The sequence below is a fragment of the Tamandua tetradactyla genome, chromosome 19, assembly GCF_023851605.1.
Source record: "Tamandua tetradactyla isolate mTamTet1 chromosome 19, mTamTet1.pri, whole genome shotgun sequence".
NCBI lineage: Eukaryota > Metazoa > Chordata > Mammalia > Pilosa > Myrmecophagidae > Tamandua > Tamandua tetradactyla.
The window spans coordinates 507,444-528,855 of NC_135345.1; the positions used below are offsets into that span (position 1 = coordinate 507,444).

General features: G+C 55.3%; 2 protein-coding genes across 15 annotated transcripts in view; one reads left to right on the top strand and one right to left on the bottom strand.

The window, feature by feature from the left end:
- Positions 1-20,099, bottom strand: part of GAK (cyclin G associated kinase) — an 82,511-nt gene extending 62,412 nt beyond the window's left edge. Inside the window, exons 1-5 of one of the 4 annotated variants that reach the window (XM_077136171.1) lie at positions 19,841-20,099; positions 7,393-7,454; positions 6,610-6,669; positions 5,683-5,797; positions 769-911 (exon numbers count right to left, since the gene is read on the bottom strand). In XM_077136171.1, the coding sequence (XP_076992286.1) occupies positions 769-911; positions 5,683-5,797; positions 6,610-6,669; positions 7,393-7,454; positions 19,841-19,985 (525 nt within the window). In that variant the 5' untranslated portion in view covers positions 19,986-20,099. Of the gene's footprint in view, positions 1-768; positions 912-5,682; positions 5,798-6,609; positions 6,670-7,392; positions 7,455-7,833; positions 7,892-19,840 lie in introns of those variants that run through there. The other 3 variants (XM_077136174.1, XM_077136172.1, XM_077136173.1) reach the window with 3 other exon arrangements.
- Positions 20,100-20,257: 158 nt separating this feature from the next.
- TMEM175 (transmembrane protein 175) overlaps positions 20,258-21,412 on the top strand; it is a 66,369-nt gene continuing 65,214 nt past the window's right edge. For 2 of the 11 annotated variants that reach the window (XM_077136190.1, XM_077136185.1), the window contains exons 1-2: positions 20,266-20,358; positions 20,960-21,132. The gene's annotated coding sequence lies outside the window, so the exon portion shown is untranslated. The other 9 variants (XM_077136191.1, XM_077136182.1, XM_077136188.1 and 6 more) reach the window with 7 other exon arrangements.

The window sequence follows — 21,412 nt, forward strand, 5'->3', positions numbered from 1 at the left end:
CGAACCCGGGTCCTCTGGCATGTCAGGCAAGCATTCTTGCCTGCTGAGCCACCGTGGCCCGCCCCCACATGGCCTTCTGACCCAGCACAAGGGGAGCCGCTAGGACATGTTCCCCACAAGGGAGCTGCCACGCATGGAGGGGGTTTCCTGGGAGGTGGTGGGCAGGGCGGGCAGGGATGGCGTGGTCCCTACTGTCCCGAGTGGGGAGAAATTAGGCCCGTTTAAATCCATGATCTTCAGTGAAGGAAGCACTGCAGGTTGAGGGCCACGCATGAGGGCAGTAGAAAGGGACATGGTGCTGACAGAGAACAGGGCACAGAAGCCAGGAGCCTGGGGTGGCCCTAGCATGCCGTCCACCCAAGCACACAGGTGAGGAGACCCCAGGGAGCACAGGCTGGAGAAACACAAGCCCACGAGAGGGAGCACAGAGGAGCCAAGGCCACAGGGGGACAGGGCAGAGAGGCAGAGGCTGAGGCGGGACAGGACGGAGGGGCCGAGGTCAAGGTGGGACAGGACGGAGGGGTCGAGGCAGGACAGAACGGGACAGGGGGACAGAGCAGGCAGTGCGGAGGGGTGCACGAGCAGCATGTGTCCAGGCAGGGGCTGAGTCCACAGCACCCCAGAGGCTGAGGCGGCCACCCCTGCCAGCAGCCAGGTGGAGTAAGAAAGTGCTTCGGTGCTCGAGAGGCAAGCGCCCGAACACCCAGCCCCAACTCCGAGAAGCCCAACACGGATCCCACGGGCCTCCCAGGTGGGGGCCAGCGGCACCTTGAGGTCCCTGTGGATGATGGGCGGCTTCTGTCTGTGCATGTGCTGCACGGCTCGGCACGTCTGATAGAATATCTTCAGAACTGTATCGCACGAGAGAGGACCCTTGGATTCCATTTTCTTCACAAAGTCCACCAGCTGCCCTGAAAGAGACAACAAACGTGCATCACCGTGGAGCTGCGCACGTGACGGTCTCCCCTTCCAGAGGCTGCAGGCAGTCCTCCCTGCCCCCCAGGGACGCACGTGCCACATCATGTGGCCTGGTCTAAGAGCCTCCAGCCACAGGTGAGCCCTGACCACAAGTGTGCCCAGCCACAACTGCACCCCAACCACAGATGTTCCCCAGATCACAGGTGTGCCCCAACCACAAATGTACCACAGATCACAGGTGTGCCCCAGGTCACAGGAGTGCCCCAACCACAGGTGTGCCCCAGATCACAGGTGTGCCCCAACCATAGATATGCCCAAAATACAGGTGTATCTCCAACCACAGGTGTGCCCCAACCACAGCTGTGCCCCAGATCACAGGTGTGCCCCATCACAGCTGTGCCCCGACCACAGGTATGCCCAGAATACAAGTGCATCTCCAACCACAGGTGTGTTCCAGATGACAGGCGTGCCCCAACCACAGGTATGGACCCACCCCACGACCACAGGTGTGCACCCACCCCATAACCACGCTGTCCCAGGCTTTCTCCTCAACAGTGGGAGAAGATGGGATGGTCAGTTAAGCCTGAACTGTGTGCGCCGCAGGAGGCGCCTGGCTTCAGGGCACCACCGCAGAGGGGTGTGCCCAGGGGAGGATGAGGGAAGCCGGGAGCTGGCAGGGGCAGCTCGGGGACAGTGCAATAGGCAGCGATCAAGTCCAAGAGCCACAGGTCAAGACAACCTGCTGCAGCTCCAGATGTTGCGACGACCAGCACACAGATGGCCCACACCCAGCTCAAGCGAGCACAGCCAACAGTGGACTGACCCAGGGAGGAGCTACAGAAAATAGGCACATTTCTTCAAATGTCACTATAAAGTAAGCATCAAATTATCTTAAATGATGCAACTACTGACCTGATAACACCAAATTCCAACAAACATGTGAAATGAAAAGACTGCGTGTGGCCAAGTGAGCAGCAAGCGGGGGAGTACTCAGCCTCACGTCCTCGGCCACTAAGGGAGCTCCTGCAGGCCACTGGCCCCCTTCGTTCCCTCCCTCTGGCCTCAGCAGGGCACAAGGCATCAAGTGGCACCCACCTGAGGGGACACCGGCATCCCAGCTCGAGCACAAAACGCCGATGAACTCCCAAGAGCGCACCTCACCAGGCCACTCAGCACACAGGACCCAGACCGGATGCCTGCTCCCCTCCACAGGGGCAGCCAGGGGCTCCACACCCTCGGCCCCCGCCCCTCTTTGGTACAGGCAGGGCCCCCACGGCCTGGCCTCCCCTCCCCTTGACAATGTCACTGCCACAGGCCCCGTGGGACCCACGTGCTGACCCACCTCCCTGCATGCCTGTTCGTTCCCCTCCAGCCCCTGGCCTCCTCTGTCCCTGCCCCAGGACCTTTGCACTGGTGGCTCCCTCAGCTGGAATGGCCTCCTCTCTCCCCTCATCCAGATGCTGGTCAGCTCACCTTCCAGGAAGCCATGTCTGTGCCTGCCCAGCCCATCAAAATCTGCACCCCACACCCCATCCCAACTTTACTCTCTCCATGGCATGCAGAGCCACCTCACACTTAACTCTGGCAGGAGTCTGTGTGGACCAAAGAGCCTGCCAGGGCCCATGTGACTCATTGTACACAGTGGGTGCAACAGACTTGGTTCGAGAACATCTAACAGATGCTACTGCTTTAAGGTGGGGTGTGAGCTCGGGGACACAACTTGGACATTTATGTTTGCCTGTGGTTTGATTTTCTTACATAGCCACACTGCTCTGTAATGTGCAAAACAAGAGGCTCCTCTGTGTGAAGCTCTCTAGCTCCCAGCCTGTGGTCAGATCCACATGTGCCCTGCACACTCATGCTCACCAAGCCCAAAAGAACGAGCAGACGGGGGGCCATGTGGGGACCTAGAAAGAAAGGCAGAGGCTGCAGATGGGCAAATACGAGGAGCAGGCTGGGCAGCACTGAGTAGGAAGAGAGGCTCGGGCAGCCTTCTGAGTGGGAGGAGCTGGTTGGGGAGCACTCTCAGCAGGAGGACGTGGTTGGGGAGCACTCTGAGAAGGAGTGGGTCGGGGAGCACCCTAGGCAGAGTGGAAGGAGGGAGCAGGAACGAGCCCCTAAGCAGGCAGGGGACAGGCCCAGTGGTCTCACTGGTGCACTGAGGGGCCTCTGTGGGAGGGAGGCAGACGGCAGGGCACAGGGAGCAGTGGCTAAGGCGTGTGCATCTACACGCAGGGGAAGGGAGCCACACCACCTGGCCACACCACCCCTACGGGAGTGGCAAGGCCCGGAAGTCCCATCCTGCTCCCAGAATCCCTCTTCCCAAAGGTGTCACCAGCTTCCCCACCACACAGGGAATACCTCCTGTGGGCGTCACCCTAAGTGCTCCCATCCCTGCTGCCCAGGTGCCAGCCCTGCTGTCCACCGAGCAGGCATGAATCCAGGTAAGGGAAAAGGTAACGCGCCATAAACCCGGGGAAGCTGCATCAGCCAGCAAGGCTGCCCTCTGTGAGACCCACCCTCCCCAACCTCCTGTGCGTCCCGAGAGACGGACGCTCGCCCTCAGCTCGTCACCAGCACGTGGGGAAAAGCAGGCAGACAGACAGACAGACAGACAACTCATCTGGGCTCACTGGGGGAGCAGTTCAGAGTGCAAACTGATGCTGCTGTCCCCAGGAGCCCGCCGGCAGGCACCGCTGCAACAGGCGTGCCTCGAGGCCACACAAGGTCACTGAGCCAAGCACCCTCGTGCTCAGCAAACACGGGCCCTGGCGCCCTGGCACCTCGGAAGATGGCGCAGCCTCCGAGCAGGCTGAGGCGCACATGCCAACACGACACGCCCGGCACAGCACGTCTGTTTTAAACGGGAAGGGCTGTACACTGGGGTCTAGCTTCCAAGCACCTGTACAATGCCTCCTTGTTTCAATTTTCTACCACAGATGGATACTTCTGATGGATACTTCTGTAATTGAACACTAGCAGAAATGAACACCTGTAAAGGGGAGGAGTCCTGTGGCAGGAAGGACCGAGCAGTGGCGACCACTCCCCACACCCCACTGGATGGAGCTGGGACCCCACGGAGAAGACAGAACCACAAGAGACAAGACCCAGCAGGGGAGACGAGAACGGCCCTGAGAACCTGAACACGGGCTGTGTGCTGCCAGGAGTCTCACTGGACCCGCATCCGCTTTCCTAGCCACCACAACACCATCGCGACGACAACGGAACGTGCCCTGGCAAGAGCGTAGGACCCTGAGGCTTACGACTTGTTCCCAAACAGGTCAGAAGGCATGCTGAGGATATCCAGAGAGCAAGACAACAAGGCAACTCGCTAGAATTAGTGAGTCTGGTGAACAGGAAACCAGTGCCTTATGCTTCTTCCGAGTCTCTGCAGATCTAGAATTTCAGAATAAAAAGGTGGAGAAAGTAGAAAGTCCTCTCGAGAGGACCAGTCAATGTGAGAAAGTGAAGCTCCCACGCTGCACCGTGCCACCACCATCTGCCCCATCCCACTTGCTGAGCCTCCTGCTTTGCCCCCCACCTCCACCGCAGGGTCCAGCCCCCTCCCCACCCACAAGGGTTCCCCTGTGGCACTCAATCCCGCTCCTGGGCCATTCCCTGGTGGTAGCTCACTAGAGCTGCTCCTTCTCCAGCTGTAAAATAAACAAGCCGCGCCCGCCTCTGCCCTGTGGCGAACGGTGACCCTGCTTTTCTGCTCCGACGGGCAGCAGAACCCCTCCCACTCACAAAACCGCCGCACTCATTGCCCCTCCCCTCCTGCCCAGCAGGCAGGTTTGCCGCCCCCCACTTCTCTCGTGGTCAGGAGCAGCAGCCTTGGGGAGGCTTCCTTTCCCAGCATTCCTGCGCTCAGTCCACATCCCCACCGCTCCCCGGGCCATCGAGTGGGGACTTCTCCCCCCGGATGGGACACCCCTCACCAAGCTCCTGCAGCACCTGCTCCGCCAGAGCCGCTCCCGGCCTCGGGCCCCAGGCGCCCGCCCCTTTCTCCCTGTGCCCTCCTGCACTGCGTGTTACCCGCGGGCCCCTCTCTCCTGCCAGGCCGCAAGCCCTGTCCATTCTGCTCCACGCACCGCTCCCTGGTAACTCCCGTCACTGAGCAGATGAAGGCACCCCGCTCTGAGGTTGGCGTCGCCTCCTCTACCTTCCAGACAGGGGCGGGTCGCGGTGAAACTCAGCCCCTCGTCTTGGGGGCACAGTCAGTGGCAGCGGCACGGTTGGCACGGGGGGCCAGGGGCAGCTCCAGGTGTGCGGCGCTCTACCAGCAGGTGAGGCCCTGGCCCTGCACCCCGACCTCTCCACCAGTGTGGCCAGGGCCACCTCTCTGCCGGCCCCAGTGAGGACCCACTCTCCTCAGGTGCTGGCCAAGGCCAGCCCTCCTGTCCTCAGAGGTGTCGGGGAGAGGGACGCACGTGCGGCGAGACACCCACCCTTTCAATCACACTGCAGGCGGCCCGCTGGGGGCCAGGCTCCGTTTGGCCACTGGACATGGCAATGTGGATGTGCCTGGCCTCTGGGAGCACCCGGCCTGGGAAGGACGCCTGTAGCCCGCACCCGAGGCCCTGTGGGCAGTGCCCAAGCCACCACGCAGTGGGAGGGGAGCGAGACCCACTCAGAGCACTCAGTGTGACATCACGACCCACCCTGTGCTGCGCCTGCCGCCTCTCTGGAGAGGACCCGGGAGGTGTCACCCGGGCTCACAGCTGCCCAACCTGAGAAGCGACCTGAGGCTGGGAAGGGCTTTACCTCTGCAGAGCTCCGTGAGCAGAAGGAACTCGGTCTGCCCCGTGTCCGACTCTTCTTTTCCTACTGAAGCTGCAGAACAGAACTGGACAATGTTGGGGTGGCCGGACAGTTTTTTCTGCAGGTGACTTGTTAAAGGACAATGGGGTGTTAAGTCTGCTGAAGCACCTGTGCTGTCTGGCACTAAGGCCATGGAGCGTGGATGGACTCCCTTATGCCTAGCAGACTTCAGTGGAAAAGTGAGGGGTGGGCAGGGGGCAGACCACCGGAGCAAGGAGGGCAGGAGGGAGAGGCCAGGTGCCTGCAGCAGGAGCACACCCGCCCACCCGCCCCCGTGAGCAGTGGCAGGCCCAGGCTCAGGGCCAGCACACCCTGCGCGGCATGGCAGGCACCACCACGGACACGTGCGTACCGAAGGCCAGAGGCGGCAGGTGGGCGGGGATTCGGGGACCAAGCCTGGGGAGCAGGAGAGGCACGTCTGACAAAAGGAGAGAGGGAAGGCCTGTGCAGAGAGAGGGTGCACGGAAGTGCCACGCTGGGTGGGGGCCCCAGCATGTCCCCCAAATCCACAGTCTGTGATTGGAAACGCGAGCGCTGGGCAGGGCGAGAAGGGGCGGCCAGCACAGAGCAGCGGCAGGACAGCACCTCAGGGCTGGGGCCACCCCCGAGGAGGGCGATCCCCAGCTGGCCCCTGGCCCCTCCTCCCCAGGAGAGAGAGCAACTCCATTCTCAATGCTGCTGAGCCTTCTAATCTTGCCCAGGGGGTGTAGACCAGGGAAAAAAACCCTTCTCACTAGATTGCTGTACAGTAAGCCCAGTGAAGGCAAAAGGCCACTTAGTGTCAACAGACCCTGGCAGAGCAGTCTCCCGGCAGGGATTGGGCCTCCCAGAGGGACCTGAGTTCTTCCTAAGTTTCCAGGAAAAGGATACCATAAAACAAACTTCTTGAATGATCGCTCTGTTCTTTTCCTCTTCGTTGGACAATAACCTCTGTATCAGGAAATAACACACACACACAGGATTAAAGACCGTTCAGTTTTCCACTCTGCACACGTCTTATCTCCGACACAGACGTCCAAGAGAAAAACACAGTGGATCTAAAGGAGCAAAAATCTGTTTACATTTTAACATTTAACCTGTGTAAAAACTTGACAGAAGGGGAAAAACCCTCAAAAATGGACTTTTATGACCTAAAGATCCCAGAAAAACTCAAAAGAAAAGTATCATGTCCAAATGGGCCAGGACCAAGCAGGACAGTGCGAGCAAGTGGGCCCCCCTCCTGGACCTGCAGTGAGCAGCACGGCAGAAGCCCTCACAGCGCACGCTCCGCGCTCAGACCCTGTGCACTCGATGTGAGCAGCTGGGAAATCCCGTGGGCTGTGGGAGCCTCTTCTCCACACAAGGCACCAAAAGCCAAGACAGGGGCACCATGGCCCAAACAGGCCCTGCCACTGGGAATCGTAGCTTTAAAGTGGCCTCTGAGAACCCTGCATCCACAGTCACTGGACACTTCACCATGAGAGAGGACAAGCAGGACCCCTCCAAAAAAAACAGACCAGTAAAGCAAACAAATTTCTGAAAACAATGGTGGGTAATAACCTTCTAAAGAAACCAAAAAGCCATGTAAACAACAGGACGCCCCCATACCTTTAAAGCCACGTCAGGCCACCCCCATACCTTTAAAGCCATGTAAACATCAGGCCACCCCCATACCTTTAAAGCATACTCTCTGCCGCTCCCGAGATCTTGCGCCTCGTACACAAGTGCAAATCCTCCTGAAAATTAAAAATATGTGCATCAGTTCAGGGTTGCGACTTTATTAACATAAGGGAGCCAAAAAACCTCTTTACTCAGTACAAACAGGTTTTTCTGCAGTGACAGCAACTTGTTTTCTGCAAAAACATAGCCCCGAGTCATACAATGCTGCCCACAAATGTTCAGCCTCAGAGACAGGAAAGAAGTGAACACAGCGCAGAAATTATTGAAAGAAAAACAAACGGAGAATATCAACAAAACTAAAGGCAGCACTCAGAAACCAAATTAATGGCACTGATTAATCCAAGCTAGGTTGAATCCAAAACACCAACAACAGAGAACGAGAGAGAGCGAGAAAACAACTACCAACATCTGGAATGAAAAATGGAGCCTCCGTACCTGAATGCCCCAAAGAGTAAAAGAATATTACAGGAAAACACCGGCCAATGGCCCTCATGAACCCGACAGAGCGCTCTGAATAAAATACTGGCAGAGCAACGCAGAACATGCACACCGGGCAAAGCGCACACCGGGGAACACACACACCGGGCAATGCGCCGTGACCAGGTGGGGTCGAGTCAGCGTCTGAAAATCACTCAACAAAAGCCCATTGTTTCTAGGTTTAATTTTCAGCTTTTCCTAACTTCCTATCATGAGGTTAAAATCTTTCAGCAAAACAGGAGTAGAGGAGAACGGCCTCGACCTGACAGAGACCCAGGAAGGACCTAGGGCCAGCCCCACAGTGGTCGGGAAAAGCTGGATGTCATTTTCCCAGGCGTAGGCAGCAGGGAGAGGCCGAGCCAGCGCAGCCGGGCAAGACAGAGAAACCAAAAGAACCCAGGTCGAAAAGGACGAGGCAAGCATTTCCTTCTTCACAGGTGGCACAATCGTCCACAGAGAAAATCTGATGACACCTATAAAGATGCCACAGGAACCATTTAAATGAGTTTAGTAAAGCTGCATACAAGAGCAATGTACAAAACTCAACTACACTTCACCATATTAGCAAGAAGCAGCTGGAAAAGAAAGCAGAGAAACTAAGACCACTTCTAGCAGCTCTGAGACCTGCCATTCCCCTGTCCACGCAGCGCAGCCCCAAGATTCATCCAGGAGAATCGTGGGCTCTGCGGGGTGCACTCGAGGTGGGGGAGCCCCAAGACGCATCCTGGGAGAATCGTGGGCTCTGCAGGGTGCACTCAAGGTGGAGGAGCCCCGAGACCTGCCCCAGGAGAATCATGGGCTCTACAGGGAGCACTCGAGGTGGGGGAGCCCCGAGACCCGCCCAGGGAGAATCATGAGCTCTGCGGGGTACAGTCGAGGTAGGGGAGCTCCGAGACCTGCCCCAGGAGATTCGTGGGCTCTATAGGGAGCACTCGAGGTGGGGGAGCCCCAGGGCCCACCCGGGAGCATCAGGGCTCTGCAGGGTACACTTGAGGTGGGGGAAACCCAAGACACGCCCTGGGGTCAATACATTCAAGATGGGGGACAGAACTGCCCCGCTGCAGTGTCAGGGCTCAGTCCCACCAGGAACCCCAACCATGTCGTGGCCTCTGCACTCACCGCCCCGAGCGTGCAAGGGGCATGTGGACAGACTCAGACCAGGAAACCACGCAGGCCACGGGAAAAGGCCAGGGTGGATACCACAGCACAGTCACAGCTGTAACATTTCACACCTCACAAGCAGCGTTACACATCTATGGATGGGTGCACATGTGGGAAACATGTCAAAACCACCGACACCCCCGCAGGGGCTGACCGAGGAGAGGGAGGGCAAGGCAGCGGGCTGCGGGCCAGCGTGACCTTCCACTGGGTCTGCCATGCTTAATTTAATTTAAACAAATCTGAAGGTCAGGAAGCAAATAGGATAAAAAGGTCACCTTCCTTAATTCTGGATGGTAGGGATGTAGCTGTTTGCTATGCTACTTTGTATGCATTCATACATTTTTGAAATTTTTTGTAATTAAAAGAATTATAATTGTATAATTTAAAAAGATGATATCAGAAAACATAAGGGCAAATCTTTATGATGTTTTAAATTTGGCAATGGATTTTTAGATATGGCATCAAAAAGCATGAATAACCAAAGAAAAAACAGATAAATTGAACTCCGTCAAAACTAAACACTTGTTCATCAAAAGACATTATCAAGAAGATGAAAAGACAATTCATGGAGGAAAAGCATGTATTTGATAAGGGTCTACATTCTGAACCCATAAGAACTCTCACAACTTAAAACCAGAAAGACAAGCAAAACAAGGACAAACGGCCAAAGACTCCAACAGATACTTCCCCCAAAAGGCCCAGAGGACACGGGGCGCCGGCCACGAGGTTGCAGGGAAGGCAGGTGCAGCAGCTCGGCCCTCTGGGGCAGCCCCAACACGCTCACCCAGCGCGGCGTTCCCGAGCCCGGGGCACGTGGGATGCTGATGTGCGAGGCAGTGGCTGTGCCCGCCGACACTGAGCACACGTCAGCAACAGGCTGGTGCGAGAACCACCCGCAGCCCTCCACGAGCCACATTCTAGAGGGTTCCATCACGTGCATTCCGGAGATGACAAGCTGCGGCGGAGGGGTGGGCTGGGACGTCGGGCCTGGGCCCTGCACCCATGGTTGTGCAGGAGCAGCCAGGCAGGGCGGCAGGGACCCCTCTGTGCCATTGGCCACAGCTGTGCGTCAACTGACAGCATCTCCAAGTAAAACGTGGCATCTGAAAGAGTCCCCACAGCCACGCGTCTCGCCATGACTGTGCAGGCCTGGGGCTGGGCAGCCAGCGCAGGGGAAGACAGAGAAAAAGAAAGGACACAGTGACCCATCAGCCCAAAGCCTCACAAAGCCCCACAAGCACTGTGCTTCCGTCTCCAACATGCACACACACACAACTCACACACACACTTACTCACATGCTCCCACTCGCTCACTCACATACCTCACCTCAATGCTCACACTTGCTCACTCATTCACATGCTAACACCCTCACACTCATGCGCACACTCATTCAACACTCCAACACATTTGCTCACTTATACACACATACCTCCCTGTATGCTCACTCACGCTCATACTCACCCACATGCTCACTAACATGCTCACACTCTCACTCACATGCTCTCATCTACTCTTGCTCACATTTGCATGTTCATACACTCATGTAATCACACACATCTCACTTGCATGCTTACACTAATATCACTCATGCTCACATGTCCTCACATTCACATACACGTACACACACCTCACTTGCACACTCCCATGTTCACACTTGCTCACTCACACACACCAACCCCAAAGGCCTCTGTGGTTCATCTTTCACATACCACCCAACGCAGAGAAACCATTGGTCAGGAGGCAAGAGAGGCCGCAAAGAGCCAGAGGTTAAAAGGGACTTTCCCTCAGCTGCGGCACATGCTGTGCCATAAACCTGCTCCAAGCGCAGCGGCCCGAAGCCCACACGCACCACCCTCGCTGCTCCGTGAGCTCCCACGTGGGAATCGGCTCTCCTTGGAAACAAAACACAGCCTGAGGTGCACATCAGCCACCGTGAAGGCAGAAGGCCGGCAGGCTAAGCATTGCCTGCTCCCTGCTCAATGCAAGCACTCAGGAGCCAGGGGCACTGTACAGCCAATGGGCGCCAGCTGTGGGCAGTTTCGAGGCCTTGTCCCTGCAGACAGTAAAAGTTAGTTCTTGCTGGAATTAACAAGCCAATTTTAAAGTTTATATGGTAATGCACAATTGTCACAGCAATTTTGAAAAGGAACATGGTGCTGACACTAAGTGACCTCAACTCACTCTAAGGACCAGCATACCAGGTGGCGTGGTGTAGCTGGCCTGTGGACATGGGGCTGAGACCCTCGGACAGAAGCACCAAAAGCTGTTTCACCGGCAAGGGGCGTTCTTCACCCAACAAAGCTGACAGCCAGCCATCCACCGGGGACCACGAGCTCACCCCAGCTCAGACCAAATGCAGAGATGGCCTGGAAGCAAACCACAGGCCAACGCTGAAACTACAAAGATTCTAGAAGAAACAGAGAAGAGCTTCATGATGCTGGGGAGGAAAAAATTTCTTAAAGAGGATACAAAAAGCACTGACCATGAAAGGGAAAAAAATTACTAAATTGGAATTAATTCAACAAAATTTAAAATTTAATACATTTGCTCATCAAAAGACAACAGTAACAGGGCGGGCCACGGTGGCTCAGCAGACAGGAATGCTTGCTTGCAATGCCAGAGGACCTGGGTTCGATTCCCAGTGCCTGCCCATGTACAAAAAAAAAAAGACAACAGTAGCAAAATGAATTGGTAAGCCTCAGGGGGATAAACCCACACGGGACATGACCTACACCCAGAACAAGAAACTCCTACAAGCCCTCAGCAATTAAAAACAGGCAAAAGACTTGAACAGAAATTTCACAAAAAAAGACATAAGAATAGCCAGGAAGCATATAAAAAGTTTAACATTATCATCAGGGAAATGCCACAATGAGATATACTAACCCACAAGAAGAGATACACTCAAACTGCCAGGCAGCTGTAAACCCCCTTGCAACGTGGGACCTGATTCCAGACATGAGCCGGAACCTGGCATCAAGGGTCTAAGAAAACCTTCTTGACCAAAAGTGGGAAGAGAAAAATGGGACAAAATAAAATGTCAGTGGCTGAGAGATCTCAGAGTCAAGAGGTTATCTGGAGGTTATTCCTACCCGTCATGTAGATATCCCTTTTTAGTTCAGGGTGTACTGGAGTGGCTGCTGAGCTGTGTTCCAGCAGCCTTGATTCTTGAAGACGACTGTATAACGATACAGCTTTTACAAAGCGACTGTGTGATAGTGAAAACCTTGTGTCTGATGCTCTTTTTATCCAAGGTCTGGACAGATGAAAATAAATAATAGGGGGGATAAAGGTTAAAAATTGGGTAGAATGAAATATAAGTGGTCAGTGACAGTAAAGAATACACAACTCTGTGATGACATTGTGAGCCATTAATTGTATAATATGGTTGGGCTGTATGTGTGGATAATTCTCAATAAAAAGTATATATGAACATATTTAAAAACAACACAAAACCAGGCAGTGGCAGCGCCGGCGAGGACATGGGTAAATGGACTCAGACACTGCTGGTAGGAATGCAGGACAGCGCAGCCACTGTGGAAAAAGCTTTGGTGGGATCATACAGTTACACACATCCAACTCCTCAGCGAGTAATTCTACTCCCAGATATTTTACCCAAGAGAAAGCAAAATATATGTCCACAGAAAGACTTGTAAAGTGTGTCCTTAGCAGCTTTGGTCATAGCCAGAATGGGAAAAAAAAAAACAAATGTTCATCAAAAACTGTGTACATCCACACAATGGAATCCTACTTTGCAACAAAAAGAATGAAATTCCAATACATACACCAAGAATGAATGCCAGAACCATTATGCTGAGGACAAGAGTTCACACAGGCACAGGAGGATCCCACTCAAGGGACACCCACGAACAGGCAAAGCTAATGGGTGGCAAAAGAAAACTCAGAGCAAGGGGCTGCTGCTGGGTTGGGGGCAAGGATGGGCACAAGGGATCTCTGGGTGACAGAATGGTTCTGTCCTGACAGGAGCTTTAGTGACCCAGGCATGTGCACTTGTCAAGACCCTTAAATTCTGTACATTTTGCTACATGTCAATAATACTTCAATTAAAATTTTAATTAAGAGAAAACAGGCATAAGCTGTGAGTGCACCATTCCAGAAGGGGTAGCCTAAACAACCATCGGAAAAATGCTCAAGTTTCACGAGTCTGAGAAATGCTGATCAGTAAAACAGAACATCACCTTTCACCCATTAAAATGGCCAAATTGCAGTGACCTGTGCAGCTAGGACGCGGGAGACACGAATCCTCGGAGCATCCAGTGTGCCTCGTTCTGCCGATCCCCCGAGACTCGAGGAGAAAACAGGACCACACAACCCAAACACCTCCCGCGGGGGTGGGGGACTCACAGCTGCTTCTGAGAAACACAACATCCCGGTCAGCAGACAAAGTCCAGCACGGACGGCCACGTGGAAAGATGTGCGTGTTTTCATCCACGCACAAGCCAGCACGGCTTTTAAGCACACGCCTACCTGAAGCAGAAAACCAGTCTCCCGAACTTTAAATACACATGCCACCCACACCCATTTTATGGGACACCAGGTCCCTGCAGAGGAGGCTGAATGGACAAGAGGGGGCGAGCGGAGGGAGAGAGCAACCTCACCCCGGAGGGGGGCACCCAGAGGTTGCCGCGGCAGCAGCAGACAGCAGAGTGACCGTGCCCACAGGGAGTAGGCGGCCTCCCTTCCCCACAACTCCCAGGGCGCAGACTTGCAGGGCTTCGCGCACTGGTGCGCAAACCCAGCAGCATCCAAACGGGCAGACAGGACCTCTCCACCTGGGACCCACGGCCTGAGCGGACACCGGCTTTCGGGACAGGGCCGGTGGCTTAAGGGCCGAATCTAAGTCTCAAGAACAGGTGTCCCCGCCGACTGGAGGCATATGGGCTGCATCCAAGGTCCCATGCTTGCAAACCACTCAGCCAGCCATGCTACCTCCATGCCACTTGCCAGCAAAAATACTGCACTGTCCATGCTGACCATTTTGAAACAGGAGACATGAGACTGATGAACAATACTACTGTGATTGTAAAGTCAACTTTAATTTTATTAGGTACAGCTACCTAACCTACCGGGCTTCAGAAGGGTTGGCGGGTTGACATGCCTATGGGACAGGGACCGGCCACAGCAGAGCCCACCCTCACCTCACCGTGACCCACCACAGCCTGAGGGCATAGCGAAGGATTGATTCTGGCCTGCCACCCTGAAGTCTCCCTTCACCTTCTGATGCTGTGGGGTAAAACGTGCTGCTTCCATATCCATCCAGTAGGTACTTGTGTAGCCACCTCTGGCCATGGGAACCTAGCAGGGAGAAGCAGGAGGCCCCTACCCTCGCAGCCACACCCAACCACACAAACCAGAAAGCAAGCTCGGGGCTGACAGGTGCCGCACCAACAGGAAAACAGGGCTGTGTGGTGTGCCAATGACCAGCGGTGGATGAGTGACCAGTGGTGAAGGGTGAGTGGCCAGTGGCAGCGGGTGACTAACCAATAGTGGCAGGTGAGTGACCAGCAACGGTGGGTGGGTGACCAGTGGGGGCAGGTGAGTGGCCAGTGGTGGCAGGTGAGTGACCAATAGTGGCAGGTGAGTGGCTGGTGTAGCAGGTGACTGACTAAGAGTGGCAGGTGAGAGCCGGTGGCAGCAGGTGAGTGGCTGGTGGTGTGCCTCCATAGGGTTCCCCAGCTCTTCACCGGCCCCCTCAGGGAGTGGAAAGGCACAGGAGTTGGCAAGAAAGACCTGGCATGGGGACACAGGGCCCCCCTGGCCTCTCTCACGACCAACCACCACTGTTGGTCAGCGAACACAAGGGATTCCAGAAACAGACACTAAAGAAGAAGCAAATGGAGATCATCTGCCAGCCTTCTAAAGGTATCAAGTTCAAAGCAAAGAGAAAAGTGTCCTGTGATTTAAGGAGAAAACTCACAGAATGAGATTAACACTCCCTGCTGCCCGCCCAAAAAGAGAAACTCGAGGTGAGGGTCTGACTGCTGCTCCCACCACAGAAGCTGAGACGCAGGCGAACTCAGGAGCGTAGGAAGGAGCCCGTGGAGGCGGAAGGACGGTGATCCACGGCAGCACAGGTGTTGGGCTCCCAACCGCAGCTTCGCCCTCGCTGATGGGGGCCCAGGCTAGTTACCCATCTTCCAGCACCTGTTACAGCTACCTTGGACTGCGCAAAAGCACAAGGCTCCAAGTCTGGCCAAAGCGAACCCTACATAATTGGTCTTGTGGCGATCATTCTCACTTCAAATACATAGAGGGCTGACTTCAAGCCACCAAGCGGGAAGGAGCCACTAGATGAGGAGAGCAAAGGGCAGGGCACTCACCTGGCAGTGCCATGTGGGTCATAGGGCAAGGCACCTAGAGCCAGCCACCCCACCCCTGGTGTCTGCTCCAAAGACCCTGGTTATCAGTGGTTTGGGTGCTGGAGGAGAGAAAGCACTTGCCTGGCACCTCCTGCAGCAGAGCAGCCCTGCACTCAGGGCTCAAGGATGGCACAAAGAAACGTGCATGCCAAGGCCATGCCTACCAAGACAAGACACGTCCAAAGGATAACACTGTCAAGCCATGGGGCCCACAGTGCTCGGCCACCCTTCCTGCGTGGGAAGAAAGGTGGACAAGTGTTGGCGTGCCTTATGTTCTACCTCTGAGATCCATCTAAAGCCTATAGTTCTGCTGATATCTGGAAAGGGCAGCTGGCCCAACGTAACACCTGCTGCCAGGCTGGCTTTCATAGGTTCTGAAACCAGTGACCTAGAGTCCCAACAGCATCGCACAGCCCTGTAGCTCTCCGTACACAGCACATATTCCCCATGGCCCTCGTCCAGCCCAGAGCCCACCTCCTTGGGCTCAGGTCCTGCAGGAGACCAAGTGCCACGGAAGTCAAGGGAGGAGACCGGCAAGGGTATCCAGGCTGCAGGCCCAGAGAGCAAGGGCGCAGCAGATCCAGCAAGGAGCTAGAAGGCAGGGGCCCTCAGCTGCAAAGGTCTCAGAGGTCAGCTCTTGATACCAGAGATAAGACAAATTCCTAACTGGGAATCACATTACATCTGATCGACATCCCCCCGGCCACTCAGATTTCCCATGTCACACCAGGCCGAAGGCAGATGCTTCATGGCTAACTGACGTTCCATGTAAACCCCACCAGACTCAATGAAACCAGACACTTCTCCACTGAACTGTGTAGCAGATGCATAGCATTATTGTCACTGTATTAAGTGCTGCTCCACATCGCATCCCAATTCATCTTCACAGTATTACATACACAAATGAAAAATTACAGTTGACCATACTGAAGAGAACGGACTCACCATTCTCGAAGCAAATGCTCTCCTCGACAACAGAGTGCATCTCCAACTCTGCCTGCTTTCCGCGGAGGAAGCCTCAGCACACAGAACCCGAAAGCAACAGAGTAGAGTGTGCAATAGGCTGAGCCCTCAATCTTGGGGTTTGTTCATATGAAACTTAACCCCACAAAGGATGGGCTAAGCCTACTTAAGATTAAGCCTAAGAGTCACCCCCAAGAGAACCTCTTCTGTGGCTCAGATGTGGCCTCTCTCTCCAGCCAACACAACAAGCAAACTCACCACCCTCCCCCTGTCTACGTGGGACATGACTCCCAGGGGTGTGGACCTTCCTGGCAACATGGGACAGAAATCCTAGAATGAGCTGAGACCCAGCATCAAGGGATTGAGAAAACCTTTTCGACCGTAGGGGGAAGAGAGAAATGAGACAAAATAAAGTGTCAATGGCTGAGAGATTCCAAACAGAGTCGAGAGGTTATTCTGGAGGTTATTCTTACACATTAAATAGATATCACCTTGTTAGTTAAGGCGTAACAGAGAGGCTGGAGGGAACTGCCTGAAAATGTGGAGCTGTGTTCTAGTAGCCATGTGTCTTGAAGAGGATTGAATAATGATATAGCTTTCACAATGTGACTGTGTGATTGTGAAAACCTTGTGTCTGATGCTCCTTTTATTTATATTATCGACAGACGAGTAAAACATATGGATTAAAAACAAATAAATAATAGGGGGAACAAATGTTAAAGTAAATTTAGTAGAAAAAAAAAAGGAGAGAGCAGAGTGCACTCGTGAGGCTCTCCTGCACTGGGCGTCCTTGACCCTGTGCACATCCCCTGGAATTTGCTTTTTAAAAATATGAAGACTGAGAACAAATTCTGAAAAGATTAGTAAGCTATATGGCTCTGCAGGACTGCCTAACAACTCACCTTGTGCTACAGATCCAAAATCCAAAAAAACTACGGAAGCAAGTTTTTTTCCCTAATTTTTTTGACAGCAAAACCTGATATAACTAATTTGGAGGTCATGTATTTCAGCATCCCACAGTGAGAAAATTCATCTGTTTAATGTCAGATGATACCACTGCACTTGATTGGGGTATATGTCCCCAACTCCACCAGGAGTACGCATGATATACAGAATATGTGTAGTATTATCTTCCTAGACCTAAAAATCCTGACTCTTTAAACATTTGGCCCCAAGAACGTCAACTTACAGCCTTCCCTGTATTCCTACAGGACAGTATGAATTCCAAACCCAGGCTCTGAGGCTGCTGCTGCAGCAAGAACTTTAGCAGTTCTATGTAATTTAAATTTTCTGTTTAGATTTCTTACCCAGTCTCAGTTCAGAAACAGGCTTCAGAATGCTCTAGAAGCTGTGAGCCACTACCAGTTTAAAAGGAGGAAATCTGTGGCTCCTAATTGCATTGGTTATCTTCACATTCTGACTTGCCTACATGGCAAAGAAAAACAAGTTCTCGTGCACAGCCAGTGTCTGGCCACACTTCCGTGTTCTTCTTCCTGGGTGATGAGTGATGGGCGTGAGCGTCCGCCTCCAGTCAAGGGGACCGACCACACATTTCCCATCTGCGGTGGGCCCTCCCGGCCCCTGGCCCTGCACTGGGCAAAGGTACATCCTCATTTTCTCCCTGCACGGTCACTCTTCAAGGCCATTCATGTGCTCCTGCTAGAACCCTCCCCTGGGCCCCTGCAGTGACCCCTGGACCTTTCTGCACTGCCAGCTCTGGCCCAGGGCCCTTCCCACACAACTGCCCTGTCCCTCAGGAATTTAGTGTGTCTCTCACTTTAAACTCCAAAAGGGAAGAAACCATGTCCTGTACACAAGAAAGGTCTAAGAGAATCAAGATAATTGCCTTTTATTTTCAGAACAAACAAACTCATTTGGGGAAACTCATTATTCTCAGATGTGAAAGTATCACATCTTGGAACAGAAGAGTGATGGCCACCACTGTGGAAGGAGGTAAGCCAGGATCTTCAGTAAAACAGCTCCCGGCACACCTGCCTCTGCCCACATGGGGGAACTGCACAACAGAGCTGGCCGGGGCACTCCTTCAGGCCACCTGGAGCAACAACCTCAAAACAAGCTGGCCGAGTTTCCCACCATGAGTCAGGCACAAAGGGCAGTAGGGGTGACCACTTTGCCAAGCTGACCCTCCGGGCCTATGAGTGATCACAGAGTGGTGATGGCTTAGGCTGCGCGTGGCTCGGCCCTCCCCAATGCTTAGGCAGCAGATTAAAACAGGGTTATAGCACCAGCACCAATGTCACCTGTGTCAAGCCAACAAACATCACAGCAAGCAAGGTTTGCACACCCCTGGGAGGTCACAGGACAAAATATAAGCAAAATCTAGAATAGAAAGCATGACTGCATAGATGGTGGTGGTAAAATCTGTGTAAGGAAGGGAGAGAACATTCAGGAAGCTACAAAGAGCATGAAGGAATAGGACTAAAGATTGACCTGAAAGGATCTGCGCTGATTGGCCTGCAAAGCTGTGCACAGGTCACAGGGATTGGTTCTATTTCCGGGAAGTTTCATGGAATCACAACAAAAAAAATCCAGGAAAAAAAAAAAAACGCCCAGGGGCAAGAAAAACACTCAGGTTGTATGGGGGGGAGGGGAGAGGCGCTAAACTGCCGGGCACGGCACTGTCAGTCTGCTCCTCCAAACCCCCAGTCAGGGTGGCAGGCTGGGCATGCACCACCACCAACTCGGAAGTCCCTGAGAATGTGAGACTCACCCAACTTGCCTATGCCCAACCCCCACGGCGCAGCAGCCCCAGAGGTGAAAAGGCCATAGCATAACTCCCCACTTTACTTCTCACCTCCAGACTCCACACCCCCAATCCAGTGGTCACAGACTCCCCAGAGCCTGACAAGGTTCCTCCTGCCCGGCCCCCCATCCCACACCTCTATGAAGTGTCCAACCGCGATCCTGCTTCCCCAGCAGTCACCTGACCGGCCTGACGGACCCCAGGGCAGTGACTTCCTAGGCAGGGACCCCCGCCCCCAGCAGCGTCTGCCCCAGGTCGACCTGATCACAGTCCGGGAGGGGATAATACCCTGGCAGGCCCCAACTCACAGCGGCGGTCGGGAGTCCCACAGGTCAGCAGAGACCTACACCTCCCGCCGCAAAGACCCCCCTGCACCCTCCCTGCTGCCCCCGGGGTCCCGCCCCGACCCCTGCTGCCCCCGGGGGTCCACCCCGACCCGGGCTGCCCCCGGCCCGCCCCAACCCCTGGCTGCCCTCGGGCCCGCCTTAAACCCCGCTGCCCCGGGCCCGCCCCGACCCCGGGCTACCCCCGACCCGCCCCGACCCCTGCTGCCCTCGAGCCCGCCTTAAACCCCGCTGCCCCCGGCCGCACGAGCCAAGCGCGGCAGTGCCTGCCCTCGGCCGACCCCGCCCCCAGCAGCATCCCTCGCCCCAGCGTCGGCAACCACCCGGGCCGCCCGCCACGGCCCGTGCTTACCCTCGGCCAGGACCCGCCGCACCCGCAGCCGCAGGTCGCCCAGCTCCACCGTCTGCCCCACGAAGTCGCTCTGGTCGCGGCCGGCAGCCCCGCCCAGGGAGCCTGGGCCCGCCAAGAAGTCGAGCGCAGACTGCAGCAGCGACATGGCGGCGGCAGCGACTCGGCAGCCCGGAGCAGCCCGAAGGGCCGGGCGCGGGCTGCAGGTCCGTCCGGGCGCGCTCAGAAACCGCCGGCCCGCGGACCCACCATCTTCCGTCCGGCGCCGTGACGTAAGCACGGAGGGCGCGGCGCGTCCAGGGCGACGTGGCCCCGCCCCCGCCGGCTAGAAAGAGGGCCGGAAGGAGGCCTGGACCTCACTTCCGGGCGGGGCGCGCATGCGCGTGTAGGCGTTGGCCGGGGAGTACGCGTGCGCGGCGGCGGGGGGCGCGGCGCAGGGTGAACTTCCGGCCGCCGAACTCGCGGCGCTGGGCTGTCCGGAGCCTTGACGCGGAGGAGTGGCCGCGGCGATTCCCGCCCAGGTAGTTGTGTCCCCACGCCCAGGTCCTGCCTGAGCCCACGTGGGCTTTTGGCTCGATTAAATGGTCGTTTTGCGGAGGCGGGACCTCAGGTGGCTCCGGTGTCAGGCGCGTTTGGCCGCCCCTCGGGGCGCCGGCTCCTCAGACTCGGCGTGAGGGGCCGTGGGTTGGTCGGCGAGCGCGCGGGCGCTCAGCGAACGGTTAGCGTGGGCCTCCTCGACGCCTCGGTTTCCTGCGACGCTTGGCGAAGAGGGCCGGTAGCGCCGCGGAGCGTTCTTCCCGTTTGCTAGGCGGCTCACGACCGCCGACAGCGTCCAGGTGGGAGAAACCACTTTCGCCTCTCTCGGCAACCCCAGAGCACCAGTGACCACCAGTATCCGTGTACAAGCTGACAGTCTCCAGGTTGAGGCCCTTGAAAGGGGCAAACTGTCCGATCGTTTGGGGGCGTTAGTGGTTTGAAGCTGTGTACACCCCAGAAAAACGTTCTGAAACTTGGCCGCCCCTGTGGGCGCGAGCCCATTGCGAGTAGGACCGCTTGGTGAGGCTGCTTCAGTTAAGGTGTGGGCCAGCCTGATCAGGACGGGTCTTGATCCCGTTCCTGCAGTTCTTTATAAACACAGGCAAGACAGAGGAAGCCACAGAAGCCAGAACCTGAGAGCAGTGAGACCCAGGAGAGAAGGGACAGGCCGCCAGATCCGCGTGCCTTGCCGGGTGGCAGAGGAGCCTAGGATCACCTTAATGATGCTTTGATTTGGACATTTTTTCGACCTCAAAACTGTAAGCCAATAAATACCCATTGTATAAGCCAACCCATTTCATGGTGTTTCGGGTGCAGCCCAGGAAACTCAAACAGGGTGAAAAGGTGATCTCTGGGTACGAATGTCCCACAGACAAGTTGGGATTTGGGGTGAAGGGGTTGCGAGGAGCTGGCCCACAGTGTTTTTTAAAACGAGTTGGTTGCTAACTTTTAAAGATGAGAAACTTTAAATATTAAAAATCAGGTTTTCCAGCTTCTGTAGAAAGTCAGATCTGGCAACAGTGAACCCATGTCCTATAT